The sequence below is a fragment of the Agelaius phoeniceus genome, chromosome 28, assembly GCF_051311805.1.
Source record: "Agelaius phoeniceus isolate bAgePho1 chromosome 28, bAgePho1.hap1, whole genome shotgun sequence".
NCBI classification, from domain to species: Eukaryota; Metazoa; Chordata; class Aves; order Passeriformes; family Icteridae; genus Agelaius; species Agelaius phoeniceus.
Genome location: NC_135292.1, coordinates 4,020,966 through 4,044,937, shown reverse-complemented (window position 1 = coordinate 4,044,937; position 23,972 = coordinate 4,020,966). Strand labels below are relative to the sequence as shown.

The following is a 23,972-nucleotide window of genomic DNA, read 5'->3' as shown; positions in this document are numbered from 1 at the left end:
ATCCAGCAGCCTTCGCTGAGCCACGGTGAGCTCTGCTGTGCACCTCTTGCACAGGGGCAGCCTTGAAGCACCGAGTGGGCAGCTCCCGAGTTGGACTCATTCCCAGGAGAGCCTGATAACTCCTTGGGAAAACAGCCAGAAAGCAGCCAGGAGACTCTGAAGACGCAGCAGCCACAGAAAACATCGCACTCCACCTCAGCCGAAGAAAGTTCGTAGCAGAACAGCCCGGATCGGAATCGGAAAGGCGCCTCCGGATCCATCTCCTGTGACCTGCAGGCCAGAGACCAGGAGCCTCCGGACTGCTCTGACGACAGGAATTCGGTGAGAAGGTCAAGAATTAAGAACATGGGGGGTACACTTTCCCAGGAACAAATAGAAATTCTGTCCGACCTACAAGGCGTGGCAGACACACACACTAAGGGGATCCCAAAGAAAAAGCTTAGAGAATTATTGCTATGGGTGCGGTGTAATTACCCGTACTCCGAAACAAGGCTGTTATTTGAAGTAGGCTTTTGGCAAGAAGTTAACAGACACCTATATTTTCTAGCCATCAATGAGGATAAAACAGCCTTAAAATTGCTGTCCTCAGCAAGAATTATGTTAGAGGCGACCTCAACTCAATTTAGGGGGTCAGCCAGGCAACAAGTTGTTGCAGGTCCCAAAGGGGCGGAGGGAGCAGAGCAAGGTTCCAAGCAGAAATTGGCTCTGATCTCAATTAGCCCGGGGGAAAAGGTGCCCGAGAAAAGGGTACAAGGGAAAATGTCATTGCCCTCAGTCCCACCATCCCGAAAACCCAAGGGAACCCTAAAGTACCCTGAAACTACAGAGAATACAGGGATTTCAGACTCCGACTCAGACACTGATGATACCATTCCTCTTCCTGATGAAATAAAGTTTTCTCCCAGCGACATCGAGGAGACAGGCCACCCTTCCGGAGTGTACTGTCCCGATTCGCAGGAATCAGGGGGGGAGGAGGTGGAAAACGTGGCGGAGTCGGGGAGGGGGGTTCAAAGGGAACAAGCGGGGAGGGGGGATGCGCTCTCTCGCGGCAGGCGCGGCGGCGCGGAAGCGGCGGCGGCCGGCGGGGGGGGGCGGGGAGGCAATGGGAGACATGGGTTTCCGTGCGGCTCTTGCGAGCGCAACGCCGAAAGCGACAGTCGCCTTTGGAGCGGTGCCAAAGACGCGCGGGTCGAGCAAGGCTCAGGGAGTGGCCGGGGAGACCTCTCAAACCAGCGCGGGAGCGTCAGACACGGGCGGCAAGGGCGGAGCAGCTGCAGAGCTCCGGAGAGCCGCTGTGAAGGGACGCAGGAGACGCGCGGTGGTGACGTCAGACCCGGAAGTCTGGACCCGGAGATCGGCTCGAATCGCAGCGAGAAAGGGGGCACCCGCGGGGAGGGGGCTGCGCGCTTCAGCGGGGGGTGTGGATACAGCGTCAGAGGAGGAGGAGAGAGGGGCAGGAACAGACAATAGGGAGGAGACTTCGGAGGTGGAGCGGGACGGAGACAGTGACGTCAGTACAGGGGAGGCAGGGGGCGTCCCCGAGGGCACGCATGCGCGGGAAGTGCCGGCGGAGCGAGGTCGGGGGCGGGTCCGATCCTCTGTGACGTCCGGGGAGAAAAGGAGGGGCCACGCTCGGGGTTCGGCATCCCGTGGCCCCACCCCCTCTCCGGTCCCAATGCTAGCTTCAATCCCTATGGTTCAAACCCCTTCCACTCAAAAGAAACGCTCAAATATTCAGCCCTCAATGTCAGCTCAGTCAGTCAGCCGAAACAAAATGTTTGGGAAACGTTAGCCCAGGCAGCAAATTTAGAAAGTATCTGCCTGACACATTCGAAACCAGGGAAACCATTCACGGCATGCATGGTTGGGTTGCCAGTGGGCGAATGGCCAATTCCAGGGCATCCTCCAATGGAGATTTCACAGGTCATCAAAGATCCTGTGAATGAATGGTGTGCGTGGACACATCTTTTACCTGTGGCCTCTACTGAACCACAGGAATTGGAGATTTTTGGGTCCACAACAATGGAGCTATGCATGAAATTTGAAAATTCGAATGTGTCAAGGACAAACAATAGCATTGATGTCACACCAAATCATGAATATTATAGAAATGCATCAGCTTGGTGCAATCACACTGTGACGACAGCCAAAGGATCAATCCAGGTCCCAGTGCAATTGCCACGTGGGTTGTTTTTAATTTGTGGGGACAGAATTTGGCACGGCATTCCTGCAAATGCCAAGGGAGGTCCATGCAGCATTGGGAGGATTTCAATGTTGTCGCCAGATTTAAAAGTGTTGAGAGAACAAAAACACAAAGAGAAAAGGTCCTTGCAACATTACAGTGCAGACTGTGATGATGAAGTGTACACCTGGGACAAGGCAAGGAGAATTGCGACAGCAATTTTCTCACCTCAGACAGCATCGGGGGTGGCCTTGACTCAACTGGACCACATGGGTTGTTGGTTGAGCAAGCATGCTCAATCAGTTTCTCTTGCTTTGAGTGACATGTTGAAAGATGTAAGCAGTGTGAGAGAGGCAACTCTTCAAAATAGAGCAGCAATCGATTATCTATTGCTTGCTCATGGACATGGATGTGAAGAGTTTGAGGGGATGTGCTGCATGAATCTCTCAGACCATTCGAGATCAATTCATGAAAGCATTCAAAATATAAAAGACAGTATAAAGAAACTCGGCGAAATCACTGGGTCATGGATTGATGATGTGGCGGGATTTTTTGATCTTTCTCCCTTATGGAGAGGGTTTTTAAAAATGGGATTTTATATTTTAATGATACTCTTAGTCCTCATGCTCATTGTCCCATGCATCTTTATGTGTGTGAGACGTGTCATGAGTCAAGTTGCCAAAGAAGTCTTCTTGGTGCAAACAGAAGGGGGAGATGTGGGATCTCAGCACATCGTTCCCGATGTCCAGAGATGCCAGGAGAACCCTTGGGGGTCTCGAAAACCCTGGAATGTTGCCAAGAGTGCTTGGTGGCTTGATTTTGATCCATCCACAGAAGTAACAAGAGTCTGAGGACAAGAGAATCACTTTAGAGTAAAAGGTGTAAAAGAGACACATTTAGAGGGTGAGATATAGATTTTAAGGTTTTTGGTACAGGGGGGTTATGGAGACAAGATGGAGAGATCGGGGCGTGTCTTGTCCTTCTTCTTTCTTCTTCTTGTCCTCCATCTCCTGTGATGATGTTGGCACTTAGAGATTGGTTTCTAGTGAAGGTGCACTTGCCAACATGGGCGAAAAGCATTGGGAAATAAAGGTAAATATTGTATACGTAGGTTTTAGTATAAAAAGACATGACCGCCCCGTGGGTGGTCAGAGAGTGCCTGTGACTGCCTGCAGATCAGACCTCTGTTGGGCAGACAGAAAATTTTTGTAGATAAGAAATAATAAACAACCTGAAGACCGAAAGCTGAAGAGTCCAGACTCGTCCTTTGCATCGCGCCCACCAAAGAACCACTCTACCCGTGTCGGGGCAGAGACAGACAGCCGGACCCGACACAAAATCTCCCCCAAAGCCCAAAGAAATCCTGGCAACAACCAAAAAACCCCACAAAACCCCCCAAATCCCAGAAAAAATCCCAAAAAACCCAAATCCCCAATGAATCCCTCTGAATGCCACCACAATTCCATTAAAATGCCCCAAAATCTCCTAAAAATCCCAATAAAACCCCAGGAATTTCTGAGAATCCCAAAAAATCCCAACAACATCCCAGTAAAATCTCCAAAATTCAAAAAAAGCCACAAGAAATTTCAATAAACCCCCAAACTCCCCCAGAAAAACTCCCCCTCAAAATGCCAAGAAAATCCCCCAAAATCCAAACCCCCCAAATCCACAAAACCAGCCACTCCCAGTCAATCCCAGTGTGATTCCAGTCGCTCTCAGTGAGATCCCAGTGTAACCCAGCATGGACTCAGCTGCTCTCACTGGGATCCCAGTGTGATCCCAGTTGCTCCCAGCATAATTCCAGAGGTTCCCAGTTCCTCCCATGATGATCCCAGTTGCCCCAAGAATAGTCCCAGTCCCTCCCAGCAGGGTCCCAGTCGTGCCCAGTTGCCTCCAGGGTAGATTCAGTTTCCCCCAGCATCGTCCCAGTTGCTCCCAGCATGATCCCAGCTGTTCCCAGGGTGGTTCCAGTGCCCCCAGTATGGTTAGAGACACTCCCAGTATGTTTCAGTTACCTCAGAATGATCCCAATCTTTCCCAGTTCCTCCCAGTTTCCTCTAGCATCATCCCAGTTTCCATCTGTTGCTCAAAGGGTGGCCCCAGTTGCTCCCAGGATGATCCCAGTTGCCCCAGTTGTAGTCTCAGTCCTCTCAGCATGGTTCCAGAACCTTCCAGCCGATCCCAGTTGCTCCCAGTGGGTCACATTTTCCTCCCAACATGGGCCCAGTAGCTCCCAGTAAGCCCCAGTCGGGTTCCATTCACACCCAGTATAATCCCAGTATGAGTGTAGCCACTCCCAGTATGATCCCAGTCCCTTGCAGTCTAATCCCAGTTGCTCCCAGTCACTCCCAGTCTGATGCCAGTGCCCCCAGTGTGATCCCAGTTGCTCCCAGCATGGGCCCAGCTGTTCCCAGTGTGCTTCCATCACTCCCCTATGGTTACAGACACTCCCAGGATGGTCCCAGTTAAACCCAGTTGCCCCTGCTCTAGTCCCAGTCACTCCCCAGATGATCCCAGTCCCTCCCAGCATGGTCCCACTCACTCCCAGTTGCCCCAAGCATGGTCCCAGTTGTCCCCAGCATGGTCCCAGTTGTTCCCAGTGTGGTTCCAGTCCCCCCAGTATGGTTCCAGACAATCCCAGTATATCCCAGTTGCCCCCAGCATGTCTGCAGTCATTTCCAGGCACTGCCAGTGGCCCCAGTAAGGTGTCAGCTATCCCAGTATGATCCCCCAGTCATGCCCAGTATATCCCAGTTGCCCCCAGCAGGTATCCAGTGCTTCCCAGTTCCTCCAGTTTGCTTGCAGCATCATCCCAGTTTCCCTCAGTTGCTCCCAGTAGCCCAAAGTGTGATCCCAGTCGCTCCCTTTCAACCCCAATATGATCCCAGTAAGCTCCAGTTTGATCCCAGTCACATGCCAGCCCTCCCAGTAGGGTCCCAGTATAATCCCAGTTGCTTCCAGTCTCTCCCAGTATGGTCCCAGCTGCCTCCAGCGTGGTTCCAGTTGCTTCCTAGATCAGCCCAGTCAGTCCCAGTATGATGTCAGTACAAAGCCAGTACAGCCCCAGTCGCTCCCAGTCCGATCCCAGTGCAGCCCAGTCCCTGGCAGTGCTGCCACTGCTGGGATCCCCCAGGCCTGTGTGCGTTCCCCCCTGGCGGATGTGCCGAGAGGAGCCCCAAGGGCTGGCAGTGGCCAAGCAGGGTCCCCAGCAAGGCCCAGTTTGGATGTGCAGCCCCCAGTTTGCCCAGTTTGCCTCTCCTTTGGCCCGGGCCGGCTTCCCCCCGCCCGCAGCGGCTGGGAGCAGCCGAGAGCCCCGCGCTGCCCATGCCGACCTGGCCCGGCTCCATGGCCGCTGCTGCCGCGGGCTGCGAGGGCTGCGGGAACGGGGCAGCGAGGGTGTGGCTGCTGCTGGGGGAGGAGGAGGAGGGAGGGAAGGGCAGGAATGGAGGGGGAGGAGGAGGCGGGTAAGGGGGGAGGAGCAGGGGCAGGGATGAAGGCGGAGAGAGAGCAGCGATGGAAGGAGGAGAAGGAGGAGGGGTTAGGGAGGAGGAGGAGAAGGAGGAGAAGGGATGGAAGAGGAGAAGGAGGTGGGGATAACAGAGGGGACGGGGAGGGGGGATGGAAGAGGAGGAGGGGGAGGAGAGAGAGCAGTGAAGGAGGCGGGGTTAGGGGGGAGGAGGAGAGGGAGGTGGAGATAGGACAGAGGAGGAGCGGGAGGAAGAGGAAGAGGAGGAACAAAGGCAGATCAAGGCTGAGCTGCGGGAGCCACGCGGTCTCGATCCCTGCCTGAATTCGCAGCCCCCACCTGTGGGATCATCGCCCCCCCCATGGCTCCGGTGAGCGGGGAGGGGGAGCCCGGCCCGGATATCCCGGGGGGTCCCTGGGTTGGGTTTTTGGGGGATGTTTGGAGAATGGAGAAGTCCAAGGCTGAGCGGAAAAGGCCCCTCGGGGGGACATCGGGGGGTGGCGGTGGCGGCTGCCGGCAGAGGCAGCCTGGAGGAGCAGAGCCCTGTGTGCCCCAGGAGGCCAAAGTGGGGAGGCCAGAGAGGGGGGAGCGCCGCCATTGGCGGGAGCCTCAAGAGCCTGGAGAGGGGCAGGGGGGACTCCTTGGAGCCGCTGCAGCGCAGAGCAGAGAATGAGGGGAGAAGGGAGCCCGGGAGCCCAAACAGCCCCAGCATCCCGAAATGGGGAGAGCCAAGAGGGGGCAGTGCGTCCCCAGAGACGGCCTGGGGGGATCTCGATGCCCTTGCCTGTGGCACGGAGGCAAATCCCATGCTGTCCTTGTCCTTCCTCACCCAGAGCAGGAGCTGAGCATGGAGAGCAGGGAGGACAAATGCCCGCGGCAGAACCTGGTGGCAGAGGCCGTTTTGAGCGGCTCCACGGCGCAGGAAGCCAACGGGGAGGAAAAGGCCCGGAGATGCCGCACGAGGAGGGGCTGCAAACGCAGATGGCGGGGATGTGAGGGGGAAAGAGGCAGCCTGGGCCGGGAAGGCGGCCGGAGATGGAGCCAGAGCTCGGAGCTGGTGCTCTCTGAGCAGCTCCATGATGGGGAGAAGCCCCACACGTGCAAGGAGTGTGGGAAGAACTTCAGGAGGAACTGCCACCTGATCAGGCACCAGAGGATCCACACTGGGGAACGGCCCTACGAGTGTGGGGAGTGTGGGAAGAGCTTCAGCCAGAGCTCCAGCCTGATCGTGCACCAGAGGACCCACACTGGGGAGAGGCCCTATGAGTGCTCCAAGTGCGCGAAGAGGTTTCAGACCAGCTCCAGTCTCCTCCAGCACTATCAGAGTCACACAGAGGAGAGGCCCTTCCAATGCCCCGACTGTGGGAAGGGATTCAAGCGCAACTGCAACCTCGTCAGGCACCGGAGCACCCACACAGGGGAGAGGCCCTACGAGTGTGATAAATGCAGGAAGAGGTTTCAGACCAGCTCCAATCTCCTCCTGCACTATCGGATTCACACAGAGGAGAGGCCATTCCGCTGCCCCGACTGCGGGAAGGGATTCAAGCTCAACTCCACCCTCGTCACCCACCGGCGCATCCACACAGGGGAGAGGCCCTACGAGTGTCCCCTGTGTGGGAAGAGCTTCTCCAGCAGCTCTCACTTGACCCGACACCAACGGAGGCACCGGTAAGGGAAGCCCTGCGAGTGCCCCGAGTGCGGGAAGAGCTTCGTGCGCTGCTGCAGCTCCATCCCCCACTGGAGGAGGCACTTTGGGCACAGCCCTGGTCACTCACATTCCCTGTGATCCATGTTGGGGACACTCCTGCCTGCTTGTCCTTTGGTTTGGCCTGAATTTTTTTCTCTTCTCCATTTCTCTCTACTCCAAAAGCAAAGAGGGATGAATCTGTCACTTCAAAACCACTCAAATCCCACTGAAAATAACTGAATTTTAACCCAAAAAGGCTCAATCCTACCTCAAATTCTTTGTTCCCTCCTCAAAAAACCTCAATCCCATGCCAAACTCTCCATTCCACAGCCACCAGGGTGAGATGGGGTTGGAAGGAGATTGGGAGAAGTGGGATCCCAATTTGAAGCAATGGGATGAGGATTGTGTAGGATGTATTTGATAGCAAATAAAACTTTCAGAGTTACTGATTTCTGTCTCATTCATTTTCAGTCAGTTCTGTTTGCAGAGTGCCACCTTCTCAGCTGATTCAATTCCTATAAAAATCCCATTTTTTAAATCATCTATCCCAAACAATCCAAAAACCAATATTGAAATAAAACCACCCACACACAATTAATCTTTTGAAAATAATTTTACTTTTTCAAGAGTACTTAAGGATGTTATTAAAGTTTAATTGTTTGGTTGAAATGTCTGAGAAATTATAGTGGTGTTTGGTTTTGTGTTTTTTATATTTGTAATATGAATTATTTAACTAAGAGGTGTTAGATTGCTTGTTAGTTTCTTTAGATTTTTTTATCTAAAGTACATTAGTCATCGAGTTAAAATTTTCAAAAGGTATTTCCTGATATATAATTTGTTTATTTATATGCATTGGTAATATTATAGTAATAGTTGTTGGTTTGGTTTGACTCATTGTTGGAGTATTGTAAAGAAGAGTTGAGATTTTCATATTTTATTTTTATTATAATTTATTTAATTTCAATTATTATTTCTTTGTTTATAAATTTATTGTAATTTGTTGAGGGGATAGGAAGGAAGTTCAAGGGCAGGAAGATTTTTTCCTGGCTGGGAACTGGAATTCCAGACCCTGGGAGTGTGTGCAGGACCCCCCAGACTGGGATCAAATATGGGCTGGGATCAAATATGGGCTGGGATCACATGGACTGGGATCACATGGATGGGGATCCTGTGAATCAGAACCCTCCAGACCAGGATACCTGGAGTGGGATCAAATATGGACTGGGACTGTATGGACTGGGATCCCAGGGACTGGGATCATATGGATCAGGACCACACAGACTGGGATCAAATATGGGCTGGGACTGTTTTTTAAAGTAACTTTGTTCTATAGTTTTTATTTCTGTTGTTAATTAAGCTCAGTGAAATAGCTGCTTGTGTTAAACTGCCTGCTTGGATGGGTGTAGAGAGCTTTTTGGATAATTGGTTAGCTGAGAAAGGACATTTCGATGTGATACCAATGGATAAGGATAGGGGAAACAAGCTGGGAACTGAGCAACCAGTGTCCAATCACTGACAAAGGTCACAGTGACCTTCTCTGAAATGGGAAGACGGGGGAGAAAATCGCTTGCCAGAAAATGTAGTTATCTTAGGTAGAGAAGCTAGAAGAATGCAAACATAGAAGCAAAATAATTATTAGAAGATAGAAGTAGGTGTGGTTGATCCAAGGGTGCTTTAACCAATAATGAGCTCAGCTTTTGCAATATGTATAAGCTTCATTAACACCAATATAAATATGTGTGAGTTTTCAATAAACTTCGAGATTTGCCATTCACGCGTATAGTGTGTTGCATTTCTCCCGCCGTTCACGACAGATGGGATAACATCCAATGCACACAGGATGAGGACACCTGTACAGATCTGCCAACTATCAGCACTCCCCGTCTGAAGGCAGAGTGCACCAAGGCCCAAAAACTGGAGGTGATAAAGAGAAGGAGCCAAAACCACAGCCAAGAAACACACATGCTCTGAAAAGGCAGACCCAAGGAGGGGCCATGTAAAATCATTCCTGGAATATATAAAGTAGTTTATGGATATGCATGAGTGTCTATGAATATGCACCAGGCTGATGTAAGGGGAAAGGTATTTCCACTCTCCTGTGGAAATGTAAAAAGTTTAATAAGGGACAATGGGAGACCAGGACCATGGAGCAAAGGTTATTACGGCCGGGTACATCTTTGCACTCAGCCAGGAGCACCCTGTTACCTTCAGGGATCCCCTGAAATACCTTTCCCCTTACATCAGCCTGGTGCATATTCATAGACCCTCATGCATAGTAAACTTTTCCCCAAAACTAGTTTCATGTTCTGAGAATTGTTTAGCAAGGCTCTTCCTTGGATCTGCCTTTTCGGAGCATGCAGATTCCTTGGTTGTGGTTTTAGTCCATTCTTATCACCTCCAGTGTTTGGGCTTTGGTCTACTCTGACTCTGTGAAATTGAGGTTTTGGGATTTTTAGTATGTTGTGGATGGAAGCAAAATGGAGGGCACAGTGTTTCGTCCTGGGTTTCTTCTTCATGCTTCTTCCTTCTTCTTCATGGGTTTGAGTGGCTTTTTGTAATTGGGCAGAAATTCCACATTGCAGGCTCTTTGGGATCAGTTATTGGGTTAAAAGGGAAAATAATCTAGGTGTCAGTTCCTAATTGGATAGTTTAGTCTTAAAAGACCTTGGAACAAGAGATTGTGGGCCATTTTGTGCCTTCTAATGAAAAGCTGCTGAACTCCCAGTAATGAGGCTGTTTTACTGATAAGAAATAATAAACACTTGAGTCTGAACATGAATTACTGTCTCAAGTGCCTTCAATCCAGAGCCAGTGAAACCGACAACTGGTACCCCACAGCTTGAGGTAGTGCCACGGCAGAACTTGTTCATGCTCTTTTCCCCTGGTGATTTTCTACTGCCGTCCAGACTCTGATAGCAAAGCCATGCTGGTGACAAAGATTGACCTTGGCATCCTTGGGCACTTTCTGGGTGGGTGTTTGAATCTGCTTTTCCAGGCCTCGGGCTGAGCAGGGTGAGGCCGAGGCCTGGGCCCCTCCAGGCGGCGCCGGGAGCGCCCGGGGCAGCGGCGAGGGGCGGCCCTGAGGGGCGGCACAGGGGGCATTTCCCCCGAGCGGGCGGGCGGGCGGCGGGGAAAGGCGCCCTGGGCACAAGGGCAGGCACAAGGGCCCCGGCTCTCTGCAGTGCGGGCGGCCCAGCGCCAATCGCTGCTCCCGGAGCCGCTGCCAGGGCCGGGTCTCCTCCCCGCCGCTGACCCTGCACCTGCAGCGCTGCCTCCGCCTCTGCCGGGCTCCCCGGCACGGACGGCAAGGACGTGGACACGCTGCAGCAGGGGCCCAGCAGGGACACCCAGATGGTGCCGGGGCTGCAGCTCCTCTCCTGCAAGGAAAGGCTGACACAGCTCGGCTTCTTCAGCCTGGGAAAGAGACCCAGCCTCGATCCAGCTGTGGCCTTCCAGTACCTGAGGGCAACACACAAGAAAGCTGGACAGGGACTTTGTACGGGGGCAGGCAAGGACAGGACAAGGGAGCATGGATCCAAATGGAGAGAGATTAGGTTTAGGTAAGGGATTCAGAAAAAAGACTCTCCTGGAACAGGTTGCCCAGAGAAGGTGGGCATGTCCCGTCCCTGACAGTGTTCAAGGCCAGGCTGCATGGAGCTCTAGACAAGCCGGTCCAGTGCAAGGGGTCCCCAGCCACAGCAGGGTGGTTGCAGCCATGGGATTTTCCAGATCCCTTCCAAGCCAAACCATGCCACGACTCCATGATTCTGGGATACTTCCCCTCCTCATCCTCTGGCAGAAAAAGAAACTTTGCCCCAAGTTCCACACTGCAGACCATGTCTTTTGGCAGCCTGCAATTGTGTCAACAGAGGATGAAAAGAGATGACATTACTGACACGATTTTCCTTTTCTATTTGAAAAGTAAATGCTCTGCTCCTGTCCACTCTGGCAAAATTGTCAGAAGAGGCAATTGTTCCCCATGAAAAGCTTGGTCTCATGCAAAGAAGAAAGAAGCCAGAAGCCAACACTCTTTGTTATTGCTAATTTGTTTTCTTTGGTTACTTCTCTAATAGGAATGACTTTGGGGTGTGATTTGTTTGTTTCTCTCTTTCATTCCTGACGGCATCGCGGTCCCCCCGCAGCGCAAGGGCTCCCTTGTGGTCCTGGAGCTGGCGCTGCTGTGGATGGTGTCGCAGCCTGGCTTCCCCGGCGTCGTGAGGCTCCTGGACTGGTTCGAGGTGCCCGAGGGCTTCGCGCTGCTCATGGAGCGTCCGCAGCGCTGTCAGCACCTCTGGTACTTCCTGCACGAGCGGCGGTTCCTGACGGAGCCCGTGGCGCGGGGGCTGTTCCGCCAGGTGCTGGAGGCCATGGGGCACTGCAGCAGCCGCGGCGTCCTGCACCCCCACATCAAGGCCGAGAACGTCCTCGTCAACCTGGCCACTGGCGAGGCGAAGCTCATCGACTTCGGCTGCGGCACGATCCGCCAGGACACGTTCTACACCCGGATGTCAGGTGAGCCCAAAGCCGGGGCCCAGCTTCGCAGTGGAGTTCCCCCCTTGGCTGGCAGAGGGGGAAGAGGGAGGGAAGGAAGGAGACAAGGAAGGAGGGGGAATCCTTCTTCAGCCAGCTGCAGCCAGGTTGCTTTTTGGCAGGGCAGGGGCTGGCTGTTGTGGAACGGGAGCTGGCTGGGAGGGAGGGAGCAGCATGGGCCTGATGAGCTGCGCCCATGTCCCATGGGAACGCCGGAGTACAGCCCACCGGAGTGGATCCTCTTTGGCTGCTACCATGGCCAGCCAGCCACCATCTGGTCCCTGGGCATCCTGCTCTATGAGCTGCTCTGTGGGCACCTTCCTTTCCACACCAACAAGGACATCGTCCGGGACCAGCTCTTCTTCCTGCCCCGGGTGTCTCAAGGTGGGGATGCACCTTCAAGGCACGAGGGGAAGAACGGGGTTGGGAGGGGCAGCTGGCACATAAGCGTCCTGCTCTTGCAGCTGGTGAGGAGGTGGATCTCCTGGGCTTAGCTGGAGGAGGTGGCACCTGTGCCTCTGTGCTGGTGTCCTCCGCAAGAGAGGATCGATAGGAAGGTTTTGGCTGCAGCTCTGAGCACTCCTGGTGTGGCCTGGGCACTGTGGAATGTGGGAGAGCATGGACAGGAGCCTTGTCCCGCTGAGCTTTGTAGACAGTTGGCTGGCTGAGAAAGGTCACGTCGACATAATACCCCTGGTTAAGCAAGAAGGAGAGAAGTCTAGGAGTCAGCAGTCAGTGTCCATATAAGGCAAGGACATTATGCCCTTGATGCAACAACAGGATAGGGAAGAGGCTCTCTTGCTAAAAATATGAAGAATAGTTTCAACAGAATAACCACAAGAATGCAGAAGGAGGCGTAGTTGGCCGATAAGTAACTAACCAATAATGAGCACTCCTTTGCAATATGTATGAGCTTTATTAACACCAATATAAATATGTGTGACTATCAGTAAAGTTCGAGACTTGCTGATCAGTCATATTGCATGCCACATTTCTCCTGCCGATCCGACACAAACCCAAACTCCAGCCCTGGGATACCCTATAAAAACCCCACGGCCCTGCCTTTGCCCTGTCTTTCGGGGGTCAGAAATGGACTCTGGAGCTTTCTGAAACCCAGACCCGTCTCGTTTGTTCCCAGCACGGGCAGCTGCAGCCTCTCTGGACACCATGAACTCTGGAGAATGGGGGCAGCCAGTGGGGACAGGTCCTGGACTGCAAGATAAGTGTGTGTTCTGCTTGCCATCTGTCAGTGGTGGGGCAGTTATCTTCTGTTCATTGGGCAGTTTCTCTCTTCCACAACCAATCCTCCCTCTGGGGAGGTGTGTTCCATTAGTAGGCCATTAATTATTAATTATTAATCTTCTGGTAATGTGCCACTGAGTGTCACTGCATGGCTGATTAAATGACATCATCCCATTGGGAGATGCTCCGCCCAGGGGGAGGAGCCAAGCATTCCTACCTGGACAGAATCTGAGATTTGGAACACTGTAGGCAGCCTTTTCCTCCTGGATTCCCAGAGGAGCAGCTGTCTTTCTTCTCTACTGGATTCCCAGAGGATCAGCCTTTTCCTCCTGGATTCCCAGAGGAGCAGCTGTCTTTCTTCTCCACTGGATTCCCAGAGGATCAGCCTTTTCCTCCTGGATTCCCAGAGGAGCAGCTGTCTTTCTTCTCCACGGGATTCCCAGAGGATCAGCCTTTTCCTCCTGGATTCCCAGAGGAAGGAAGATTCCCAGGCCCATCTACAGCAGCCCTGGACCTTCAGAGGAAAACTCCACCCTTCTCCAGGATCCCTGCTCCAACAGAGCCACACCTGGCACTGCAGGAGGGCTGCAGCCACCACTGAATGGGACTGCTGCCAGCACCCTGACCCACACGGTGTCAGGCCCTGTTCTGACTCTGTCAGTGGGGTTTTTTTCATTTGTACTACTGCATTTATATTTTTAATTTTTCCTAAAAAAGAACTGTTATTCCTATTCCCATATCTTAGCCTGAAAGCTCCTTAATTTCAAAATTATAACAATTCAGAGGGAGGGGTTGACATTTTCCATTCCAGGGGAGGCTCCTGCCTTCCTTAGCAGACACCTGGCTTTTCAAACCAAGACAATAACAAAGTTACTTTAACACCACAGATAGAAAATCCATTTTAATCTCTGCAAAAAGCCAATATTATGTGTCCATAACAATAAACCTCTCGCTGAGTGATGGTAGATATCAAAGCAACTTTGTTCTAAAGATATAGTTTTTATTTCTCTTGTTAATTAAGCTTAGTGAAATAGCTGCTTGTGTTAAACTGCCTGCTTGGATGGGATAACATCCAATGCACCCAGGATGAGGACACCTGTACAGATCTGCCAACTATCAGCACTCCCTGTCTGAAGTGAGCTACACTTTGGGAACATCTCATGTTTCATGCATGCAGTGGGTGACCAGATGATTTAAAATGTTAATAAAATAAACAAGAAAGATTTAAAAATGCTAATAAAATAAACAAGAAAGGTCATTTTTATTCCTCAAAATAACAACAACAACAACAACAAGTTCTGGTTTAATGAAAGGTGGAATCCGTTGCTCTTAAGAGCAAAGATTCATAGCTGGAATAAAGAGTGTTCAGCCCAGCTGTTTCTACTATGAGGCCGTATTTCATCCCCCCTGAAAGTCCTTCATGTTTGCACAGAAAACTGTCCCTGCACCGCCCAATGAATTCCATCACTTCAGCTGGCCAAACAACCACTGTGGTCAAGTGGGGGCAGAGCAGCTCCCAGGATCCCAAGCAGCTTCAGAAGCTTCATTTTACACCTCCTCTTCTCCCAGTGAATACCCAGCACCACCATCACTGTGGACCCATAGCTATGGATCACTGGCCTGGCCAGCACAGGGCTAATGTTTGCATCAGCCAGGAGGAGCTGCTCTGCCTGCCTGTCTGTCTCAGCCTCAGCCCTGAGACCCCAAATGCCTCCATTCTGGCCCAATCCTTCCTGGTGCTGAGCATAAGAACTCGTGCAGACAAGAGCAGGGAGGGAATCTCCCCAGCCGTTTATCACCTCAGCAACAAGACCTTGGCACCAGGCTGTTATCTGTAGCAGAAAGCAGCAGCAGGAAGGAGACACCAGATCACCAGCCCCAGGCCATGGCCCTGGTGCTGTCCTTACCAGTGATCAGTGTCTGCAGCTCTCCAGGAGCTCAGGGAGCAGGGATGCTCCTCACCATCTCATCTTACCCATGCACCCAAAGCCACGGCCAGCTGTGTGCTCCTGCCCACCAGCACATGCCAAGGCACAGCGTGGGATTCTTGGGGAGGTGTCCTCTGCAGGGCCAGGAGTTGGACTTGGTGATCCTTGGGGGTCCTTTCCAGCCCAGGATATTTTGTGATTCTAAGGCTTTGGCCAGCCCAGGTTTCAGCCACCTCCCTGATCCAGGTGTGATTGACCCCAAACCAGATCTTGCCTCTGTCTACCCTCCAGTGCAAGGAACATGTTGCATCTACCCCAGCCCCGCTGCTTGTGTCTGATGGATCATGCTGACCTTTTCAACATATTTCTTGGAGTATTAGAAAACATTATCTGACAAAAAGCAAAAAAAAAAACAAAAAAAAAAAAAAAGAAAAAGAAAAAGAAAAAACAAACCAAAAAAACCAACAAACCAACCAAAACAAAATCAATTTGGGTAATGATGGCCTTTTGTTCCAGCTTATCCTGCACCAAACTCCACAGATGGTAACTCTGAACATTTCCCAGACCTTCACAGCAGAGCTTGGAACTGTCTCTCTGATTTCTTGGTTGTTTCATGACACATGCATTTCTCCTATATAATCCCAGTGTTTTGCTTAGAAGCCATATTATAACTGGGAATCAATCTTCTTCATTTGAACATCTAGGACAGATTCACACATCATTTCACCATTAACTAGGATAGACTCAGCCTTGCAGATCTTTCAGGTTTTAAGCCTGGCTGTGTTGTTTCAGTTCTTTGCTGCTGCCTGTGTTTTGTGAAAAAAAAAAAACAAAAAAAAACAAACCAACCAACCAACCAACAAACAAACAAACAAACAAAAAACAAACAAACAGAAAAAAACACCAAAAAAACAGACATTTGGACTTTCTGTTGCGGCTTGAAGAAGAACACAGGTTGTTTCATCACTGTTGTGAGACATGTGTTACCCGGCTCATTAATTCACAACAGTTCTTGTTTTCTCTGCCTTTTTCACGCTGATGTGATACATTTGTGAAGTCCAGGCTTGTACTGCAAGTGATTAATGCTGCAGTAAAGTCTGATAAACTGAGATTCCAACAAAAAAGTATGAAAAATGTAACCTCTAAAGCTCTGAAAGCTCACATGTGACAAAACCCATAAATCAGCCCAGAAGCAGTCATTATGGTGAGTTACTAACGTGATTATGCAGCTGCATTTGTCATCATTTCCCATTACGTAGAGAATAAACCTGTCAGGCTGATTTATGGCAGAGGGCTCCACAAGATGGGAACTGGCACCTGTACTGTTCTGTGGAAAACGATGAGAAATGCTGTGTGTGCTCAAGTGCTGAATGGAAAAGGAAGGAGGGGAGATAACTGTTCTTTGAAGGCACTGATTCAGGGACAAAGACTTCAGAGAGGAGTCATGCTTGCACCCATGGGATGGCAGGAAGAGTATCCACCAACCTGTCCCAACAGCAGCAGCAGCATCAGAATGCGTTCTCCACAGGTGGAGGGAAGAGAGGAGAGAGGAGGTCTTTTGAGGGGACCAAAGTCAGTCATGGAGAAATCCTAGAAGCCTGGAATGGTTTGGGTCACAAGGAATCTGAAAAACCATCTTGTTCTAACCCCTGCTGTGGGCCGTGACAAACTGAACAGCTGAATGCCTGGCTACTCAGGGCATACTCAAGGTTTTGGATTCCATGCCTGTGCATCTACCGTGGAGCAGCTGGGTCTGCTGGGAGCAGATGGCATCCACCTGAGCCCAGACCAGGCCAAAAGATGGGCAGATGTGGGACTGAGCAGGGCGAGGGACATCCCTGCACAGCAGCGCTCTGACAAGAGCAGCAGTGGCCTCCTCTCAGTGCCCTTCCCCGAGCAGCAGCCGCTGAACACCATGGTGGCTACACAGATGCTTTTGGCTCTGCAATCCCTTTGTACTCAAAGGCCACGCTGGGCATTTCAGCTGGGCTGGAAGGTCTGGCTGGGCAGGGAACGGGCAAGAGGCACTGCTGGTGTGAGCTCCATGTGCTCACTGGGGACACAAGGAAGATTCTGTTCATCCAAAGAAAAACACAAGCAGCCAGTCCCTGCTAACACAGCAGTGCGACTCTGTCCAGAGCAGCTCAAATTCTCTGCCAGAACCATCCCCCTGCACCTTCTTGATCTGAAGGGGACTAGAAGTGGTTTCACTGCAGTTCTTTATTTCTGCTGTCTGATAATGGGAAGGTTTCACAGAAGTCTTGGATGGACTGGATCAGGGAAGAGTCAAGCAAGAAAAACTGAGCAACCATCACCCAACCCCACTGACAGAAGAACAAGTCCCATTAGGAAAAGCACCTCAGGTGTTTTCATAGTTGATAATATGTATCCTACTCAACATTAGTGATTATAATCTTTTCTATTTGGAAACTTATCAGTGGGGACTTCTGCCTGCTTTGTGAAGGGAGCCCCTGGGGCCCATCCCCTCCCGGAGGGGCTGCACTTGCTGCCTGCCGGGGCTTTCATTGCTGGGCCCACTGGGAGCCCCTGAGCTGGGCTGGGCACCAAGGGCAGGGCTGGCCCGGCTGTGATGCCTCTGGCCCCTGTGACACCAGGGGCAGCGTGTCACAATGGGGGCAGCTGGAAAAGGCCCCCGCAGGTAACGCGGGCCCAGCACAGCCTGGGCAAGCGGTGAGTGCGCACGTGGCGGGGCTGGGCCGGGCCAGGGCCGGGCCACAAGCGCCGCACCCGGGCCTGCATTGTCCCCCTGCACCCAGGGCCAGCCCCTGGGGCCGGCGCCTTGGCCGGGGCACGGGGCTGCTGCTGCTGGCCCACTGGCACAGGCCCTGCTGCCTGCCAGCTGCCCGGGGCCCTCTGCTTCTGCCCTCACATCCCTGCGCCTCCGGGCCTCACTTCAGCCCCCACAAGCTCCCTTGGCAGCCCCAGTGAAAGCCTTGTCTCTCTCCTCCTGCAGACCATGGCGCACAGAGCAGTCCTGGCTGGGCTTGTGCTGCTCCTCTTCCTGTTCCCACTTTCCGTGGTGGACAGATTTCACGGGGATGGGCAGCCCCGTGCAGAGGAGATGAAAGCGGCCCCCCCAGAGCCAGCTGAGCCTGGCTGGGGACCCTGGCTCCTGGCTGCCTTGCGCTACCTGCACCAGCTCTGGCAAATTGCTCAGCCGCTGCTCCTGCTTTTGGGCTGGTGGCTCAGGCGCAGAAGGGCAGCCACGAGGCAGAGAGCAGCGGCCCAGAGAGCTGAGGAAAAGGCCAGAAGGAGGAAGGTGGAAAGCGAGCGGAGAAGGCGGCTCCTTAGGAAGAGATTCAAAGACATGGAGCAAATGCGCCGGGCCACGAAAGAAATAGAAAAGCAAATGGCCAGGCTGATTGGAATGAATAGGGATACAAACAGGATGCTGAAGGTAGGCAGGGCAGGCTTTTGGAGGAGCACAGGCAGTGGCTGTGTGAAGAAAAGCTTCCTGCTGGAGATGCTCTCTGGGCCGGCCAAGGCGAGCCGCACATCTTTGTGAGCAGCCGGCGCACAGAGCTGCGCTTGCTGCCCAGCACAGCCCTGCGCCGGGGCACAGGCTCCGGGCTCCTGACACACCCTGCCCCTCTGCCCTCTCTCTCCTCACGGGATCTGTAGGAACTGCATCTATTTTAACCCTTTCCCATACAGAGCCTTTGCATCTGCTCGGAGGAAAGCACCATCTGAAGGCATCGGGCGCAATGTTTGGAGATTGATTCAAATTCTTAAATAGTTTTGAGATATTTAAAATGTTTTCTTTAAAAATAATTGTCTTTAGCAACATTTTCCAAACTTTTTATTACTATAATGTAGATTACTACTCTTGTAAGAGATCATAAATATTTTAATAATAAGTAGTAATAAATAATGGCAATTTTCCTTATATTACATAGAACTTATAATTCATCAAAATTACCAAGAATTATTACAGTTAACCAAAACTGAAGTATACTTTATTTTTATCTAAACCAGCAAATGTTGCTTAATCTTCATGATCCAATAATTATTTTGTGTGTTGTTTAATATTCATATATACAGTATATAGACTGTCGCTACGAATGCCTACAATCACAATTGGTTAATTTAAATTACACTCTCTGCCCTCCTGTCTCGGGAGGGTGACTTCCCTCAGGCAGCTGCAGTCCCTGTCAAGATGCAATAAAGGCAATGCCTGAACAAACGCTGTGTCTGTGAGTGTCCATGCTGGACTCAGGTGTCAGCTGTGGGGAATTCCTGACACAGGGGCACCACAGCAGCCCTTGGCCATGCAGAGGCTCCTTTCCTCCCCTGCAGCAGCTGCTCCTTTGGTGCTGTGATCCAGCCTCTGCTCTGCGCGATGCCAAATGCAAGAAAACCAGGAGTGCCACCACTCAGACTGTCACTTAGGTCCCGGCAGAGCTCAGGAGCCACCATGGCTGTGTAGGTGTGGAGCCTGCAGTGGGCCATGACAGCAGGGACAGCAGGGACAGCAGGGACAGGGGGACACAGCACAGCAATCACAGCCCGGCTGCCCTGGGACAGGCCCGGCAGGCGGACAGGACACGGGGCAGGCAGGAGTCCCCATCCTCTCTGTGCCCTCCTGAGCACAGGCACATAAGGGACAGGGGCAATGGGGACACAGCCGGCCCCTCTCCTCTGGGAATATCCCACCTGCCCAGGGGCCCTGACAGAACGCAGGGGCTGAGGCTCTGCAAGGGGAACCCAAGGCTGAGCAGGAGGACCTCCAAGTCACATCTGCCCACATTCTGCCTGCAAACTGCTGCGTGGAGGAGAAAACCAGAGGGGCCTTGCCACAGCAGATCCCATCTGAGGGAAGGTGTTCTCTATTCCTGCACACGGGTGCCCCATGCAACATGGAGCACATGAATGCACTTTGACACCAGATTCTCAGCCCTGCTTGAGCACTCTGGCACAGCAGGAGCGGCCATTCCCTAATAACACACGGGTTTGCAACTCTTGTGCAAAGCAACACAAATTGTCTCTCTCCTCCTGCAGACCATGGTGTCCAAATCAGTCCCTGCCCTGCTGGTGCTGCTCCTCTTCCACTTCCCACGGCCCGTGGTGATCAGTTGGGATGAGGATGCAGAGCTGGGCAAAGAGGGCCTGGAGCAGGCTACCCCAGAGCCACCCGAGCCTGCCTGGGGACCCCTGCTCTGGGCAGCCGTGCAGCAGGGGCCCTACTGGGCTGCTGCTGAGCTGCTCTTCCTGCCTTTCTTCCTCTGCCTCAGGCCCAGAAGGGCGGCCATGAAGCAGAGAGCAGCGGCCCGGAGAGCTGAAGGAGAGGCCAGAAGGCGCAGGATGGAAATGGAGCAGAGAAGGCTTAGCTTCCAGAGGACATGCAAAGACTTGAAGGAGCTGTGGAGGACCATGAAGATGATCAAGAAGAAAATGGCCAGGCTGATTTGAATGAACAGCAAGGCGAGCTGGTTCCTGCTGTGAAGCTGAACTCATTGTGTTCAATCAGATTTCCCCTGCATGGATGTCACTGTAGTCAGATGAGAAATTGGCCCCTTAATTTGAATGCAGTGGTGCATAGAGCTGTAGTCTAATGTTTTAATGTAGCTGACCTGTGCCCTGATAGCAAGGGGTGTTTAACAAACCTGGTATTGCCAGAAGGCTTTTGTTACTCTCAGACTGTGCTCTGCACATGGAGCAGCAGAAGAATTAAGCCCAAATCCTCCCTCAGGATCTGGAGGATATCACACGTGGGTAAGGAGCTTTTGTAAGGGAGAATTGACTGGTCTTCTCTTCCACCAGGTGACCCTGTGCTCCAACACGGTGATGGAGTTCTACCAGAGAATGCTGGTGCACCTGGAGGGTGTTGGCAAGGGAGGGGCAACCCTGATCATCACAGCCAGGTCCCAGCCCTTGCCTGGCTCCCCCAGGCACTGCCTTGCCCAGGCTTTGCTGGCTGCAGTGCCAAGGAGAAGTGCTGCTGGATGCCCTCATGTTGTGCCAGCTGGACATGAGAACAGCAGTGCTTGGGCAGCAGCCTGTGGTGAAAAGCACCCCTGCTCACAGCCCAGCACGGGCCTGGGCCCTCTTCTAAAGGCACCAGCAATGATATCATTGATTGGCCTGGGCTTTGGTGCGTGAGGGGGAACAAATTTCCCGAGGGCCTCCTCTCCTTCTTCCTGCAAGAGGTGGAGTTGTGCTGGTGGTGAGCACCGTGCACTGGTTTGGGCCACACCAAGCAGCTGCTGAGAGTCAGGGTCTGGCTCTGTCCATGAGGGCCCATGGCAGGGGGGAAGTGGCTCCCAGCAAGAGTGGGGAGGGCAAGGTCTGACGAGGGGAAAGCAGCCCTTGGTGGGGCAGGTCAGCTCCAGATTTTCTCCTTCCCTCTGCTTCCCATTTTGAGCTTTAATGTTGCCAGAGCTGAGCCCAAAAGTCGTCGTTGCTGCAGCAGAATTCCATGCTGCTGTGCTGCTGTGGGTGTCAGTGTGATGCCCAGAGGGATGCAGCTCCCTGGGGCTGTTCCCTGTCCCAGGCAGAGCCATGCAGGCAGTGCCTGGGCTGCCATTCTGTAAAGCAGGTGGAGCTGGGGCCAGGCAGGGCCTGGAGCTGGGCAGTGGAGGAGCCAGGGAGCTGCAGGGCCTGGCAGGGGCTGATCAGCCCCTCTGTGGGGCAGCTGCTGTCTCGTGCCCTCCAGGGCTGGGGCAAAGAGCTGAGTTCTCAGGCAGGGCAGCAGCACCATGGCAGAGAAGGGAGTCATTTGTACTGAGACACTGGGGCTGTGTGTTCCTTGAGCCCTGGGGAGCCCTGATCCTTGTTGGGAAGGCTCCCCCAGAGCTCGTGGCTCACTGGGACTGTTCCAGGAGTCCTTGCAAGCCTTCTGGGGTACAGGAGGGGCTGAGGCAGCTGTGGGGCAAAGGGTTCTGCCTGGGGCACTGGGCAGCCTCTGGGTGCTGCCTCTCAGGGTTTGGGCCTCCTTGACAAGACGTGTTGGAGTGGGCAGAGGTAGAAGGCAATTTATCCCTGTAGGGCTGCTCAATGTGCATTGGACAGTGACCAATGTGTTCTGCTCCATTGCACAATCTCTGGGGGGAAACGTTCTCCATTCTCTCAGGATCTCTGATTGCCCTGGGGTCATCTCTCTGCCCAGATGTCTCATTCCTGAGCTCCAAGTGTCCCCCCAAGTGCTGCTGTACGATGAGTGCCACCTGAAGGTGCCCTAGGAGAGGAAGATCCTCATGAGGAATCCCAGCCACCTTCCTGGCTGCTACGGGCTCATTCCCCAGGTTTGGCATCACATCCACCTCCTCCTGTCAAATATTACTGAGGAGATTATTAGGGGAAAAAAGGGTTTGGATAAGACCTTGCTGGTTTCCATTCAGCCTTAAAGATCTGCTGAGAACAGGATCCTACCCAAATGTAAACTTTAGGAGGCAGTTGAAGCTCCTGAGGAAACAGTTGATGTTCTGGTCTTCAGGGGCTTTTCTTGTGGGAGATCTGAGAGGGTTGTGAAAAGCTGCTGCATCCACAGACACCAGTGCCTGTGCTGGCAGCCTCCTTGCAGGATCCCCTGGGAGTGCTAAGCCTACAATTCTTGCATCTTGTTTGTGCCTTTTACCTTTGTCCTGGGCAGTTGTAAACGTGTGTGTAAGTTGCTGTTGCGGTGCATGTTAAGGAGTCTAAAGTTTCTCCAGAGGTGCCTCTGAAGCTGCATTTCATTCTGTCCCTGCCAGAAACGCAAGGAGGACTCTGCTGTGCTCGACCCCAGCCCCAAGCCCTGTGGGATTGTGCAGCCCCAGAGCTCAGCAGAGATCCCAGCTGTGGTGGCAGTGCAGGCCCTGGGCACTCACGGCCCCAGCGCTGTCACCGGCGTGTTCGGGGATGAGCTGGGTCCCGAGCGGGTGGCTCGGGGATCCAATACGGGGACGCGTCGCTCCGGCAGCCCCGGCAGCCCCGGAGGGCTCCGGCCCCCGCCCGGCAGAGCTGCGGCTGCTGAGACCCCAAAATATCCCCAAAAAACAGGTGAGACACCCCAAAAATATCCCAAAAAATCCAGGGGAGACCCCTCAAAATCCCAAAAAATCCCAGTCAGACCCCCCTGAAAAATCTCAAACAATCTGGGTGAGATTCCCCCAAAAAATGCCAAAAAATCCGGGTGAGATCCTCCCCAAAAAATCCCCAAAAACCAAGTGAGATCCTCCCCAAAAAATCCCAAAAAACCCCGAAGTCCAGGTGAGACACCTCCCCAAAAAAATTTTTAAAATTTCAGGTGAGACCCCCCCCCAAAAATCCCAATGAGACCCCCCCCAAAATCCCAGAAAACAAGTGAGACCCTCCCCAAAAACTCCAGGTGAGAAACATCAAAAAATTCCTCAAAAATCTAGATGAGATCCCCCAAAAATGCCAAAAAATCCAGCTGAGCCAGTCCCCCCAAAAAAACCCAAATAAATCCCAAACCCAACCCAAAAAATCCAGGAGAAACCCCCCAAAAATAAAACAAAAAACAGGTGAGATCCCCCCCAAAAATCCCAAAAAATCCCACTCAGACCCCCCTGGATTTTTTATGTGCAGCTGCTCCTGGCAGGGTGCACAGGGACAGGGATTCTGCCGGGGAAAACAGGCACAGGCTGCTGTGGAGAAGGACAGGAGGGATGGGAGGCACAAACAGCTCCTGCTGGTGCAGGTGTCCCTCCCTCCCACTGCAGGTCCCTGTTCATGGTTATCTTATTTTCCAGAGATGAGCTTTACCCTCCTAAAGTCAAACCCCACCCACCAAAGGGGAAGAGAAGCAGTTTGGGTTCCTTGGCATCTCAATGGAGGCATTCCAAGGTCAGAAATGTGGAGGAGCCAGTCGCAGCCCTGAAAGAAGTGCAGGATTTTCCCCACTCTTCAGGAGCAGAGGTGGATTTTCTTGTCCATGCCGTGCTTGTGTTCCTCCCCAGCCTGCCAGCACCAAGTCCT

The 23,972-nt window shown here is 52.7% G+C and overlaps 2 protein-coding genes across 2 annotated transcripts in view; one reads left to right on the top strand and one right to left on the bottom strand.

Moving 5' to 3' along the window:
- The window catches only part of LOC143696054 (uncharacterized), a 569,411-nt gene that overhangs the window by 170,258 nt on the left and 375,181 nt on the right, over positions 1-23,972 (top strand). The window contains exon 4 of the mRNA XM_077191260.1: positions 6,722-7,316. Coding sequence (XP_077047375.1) covers positions 6,722-7,316 — 595 coding nt within the window. The remainder of the gene's footprint in view (positions 1-6,721; positions 7,317-23,972) is intronic.
- LOC143696064 (uncharacterized) overlaps positions 1-23,972 on the bottom strand; it is a 258,015-nt gene that overhangs the window by 199,556 nt on the left and 34,487 nt on the right. The window lies entirely within an intron of this gene.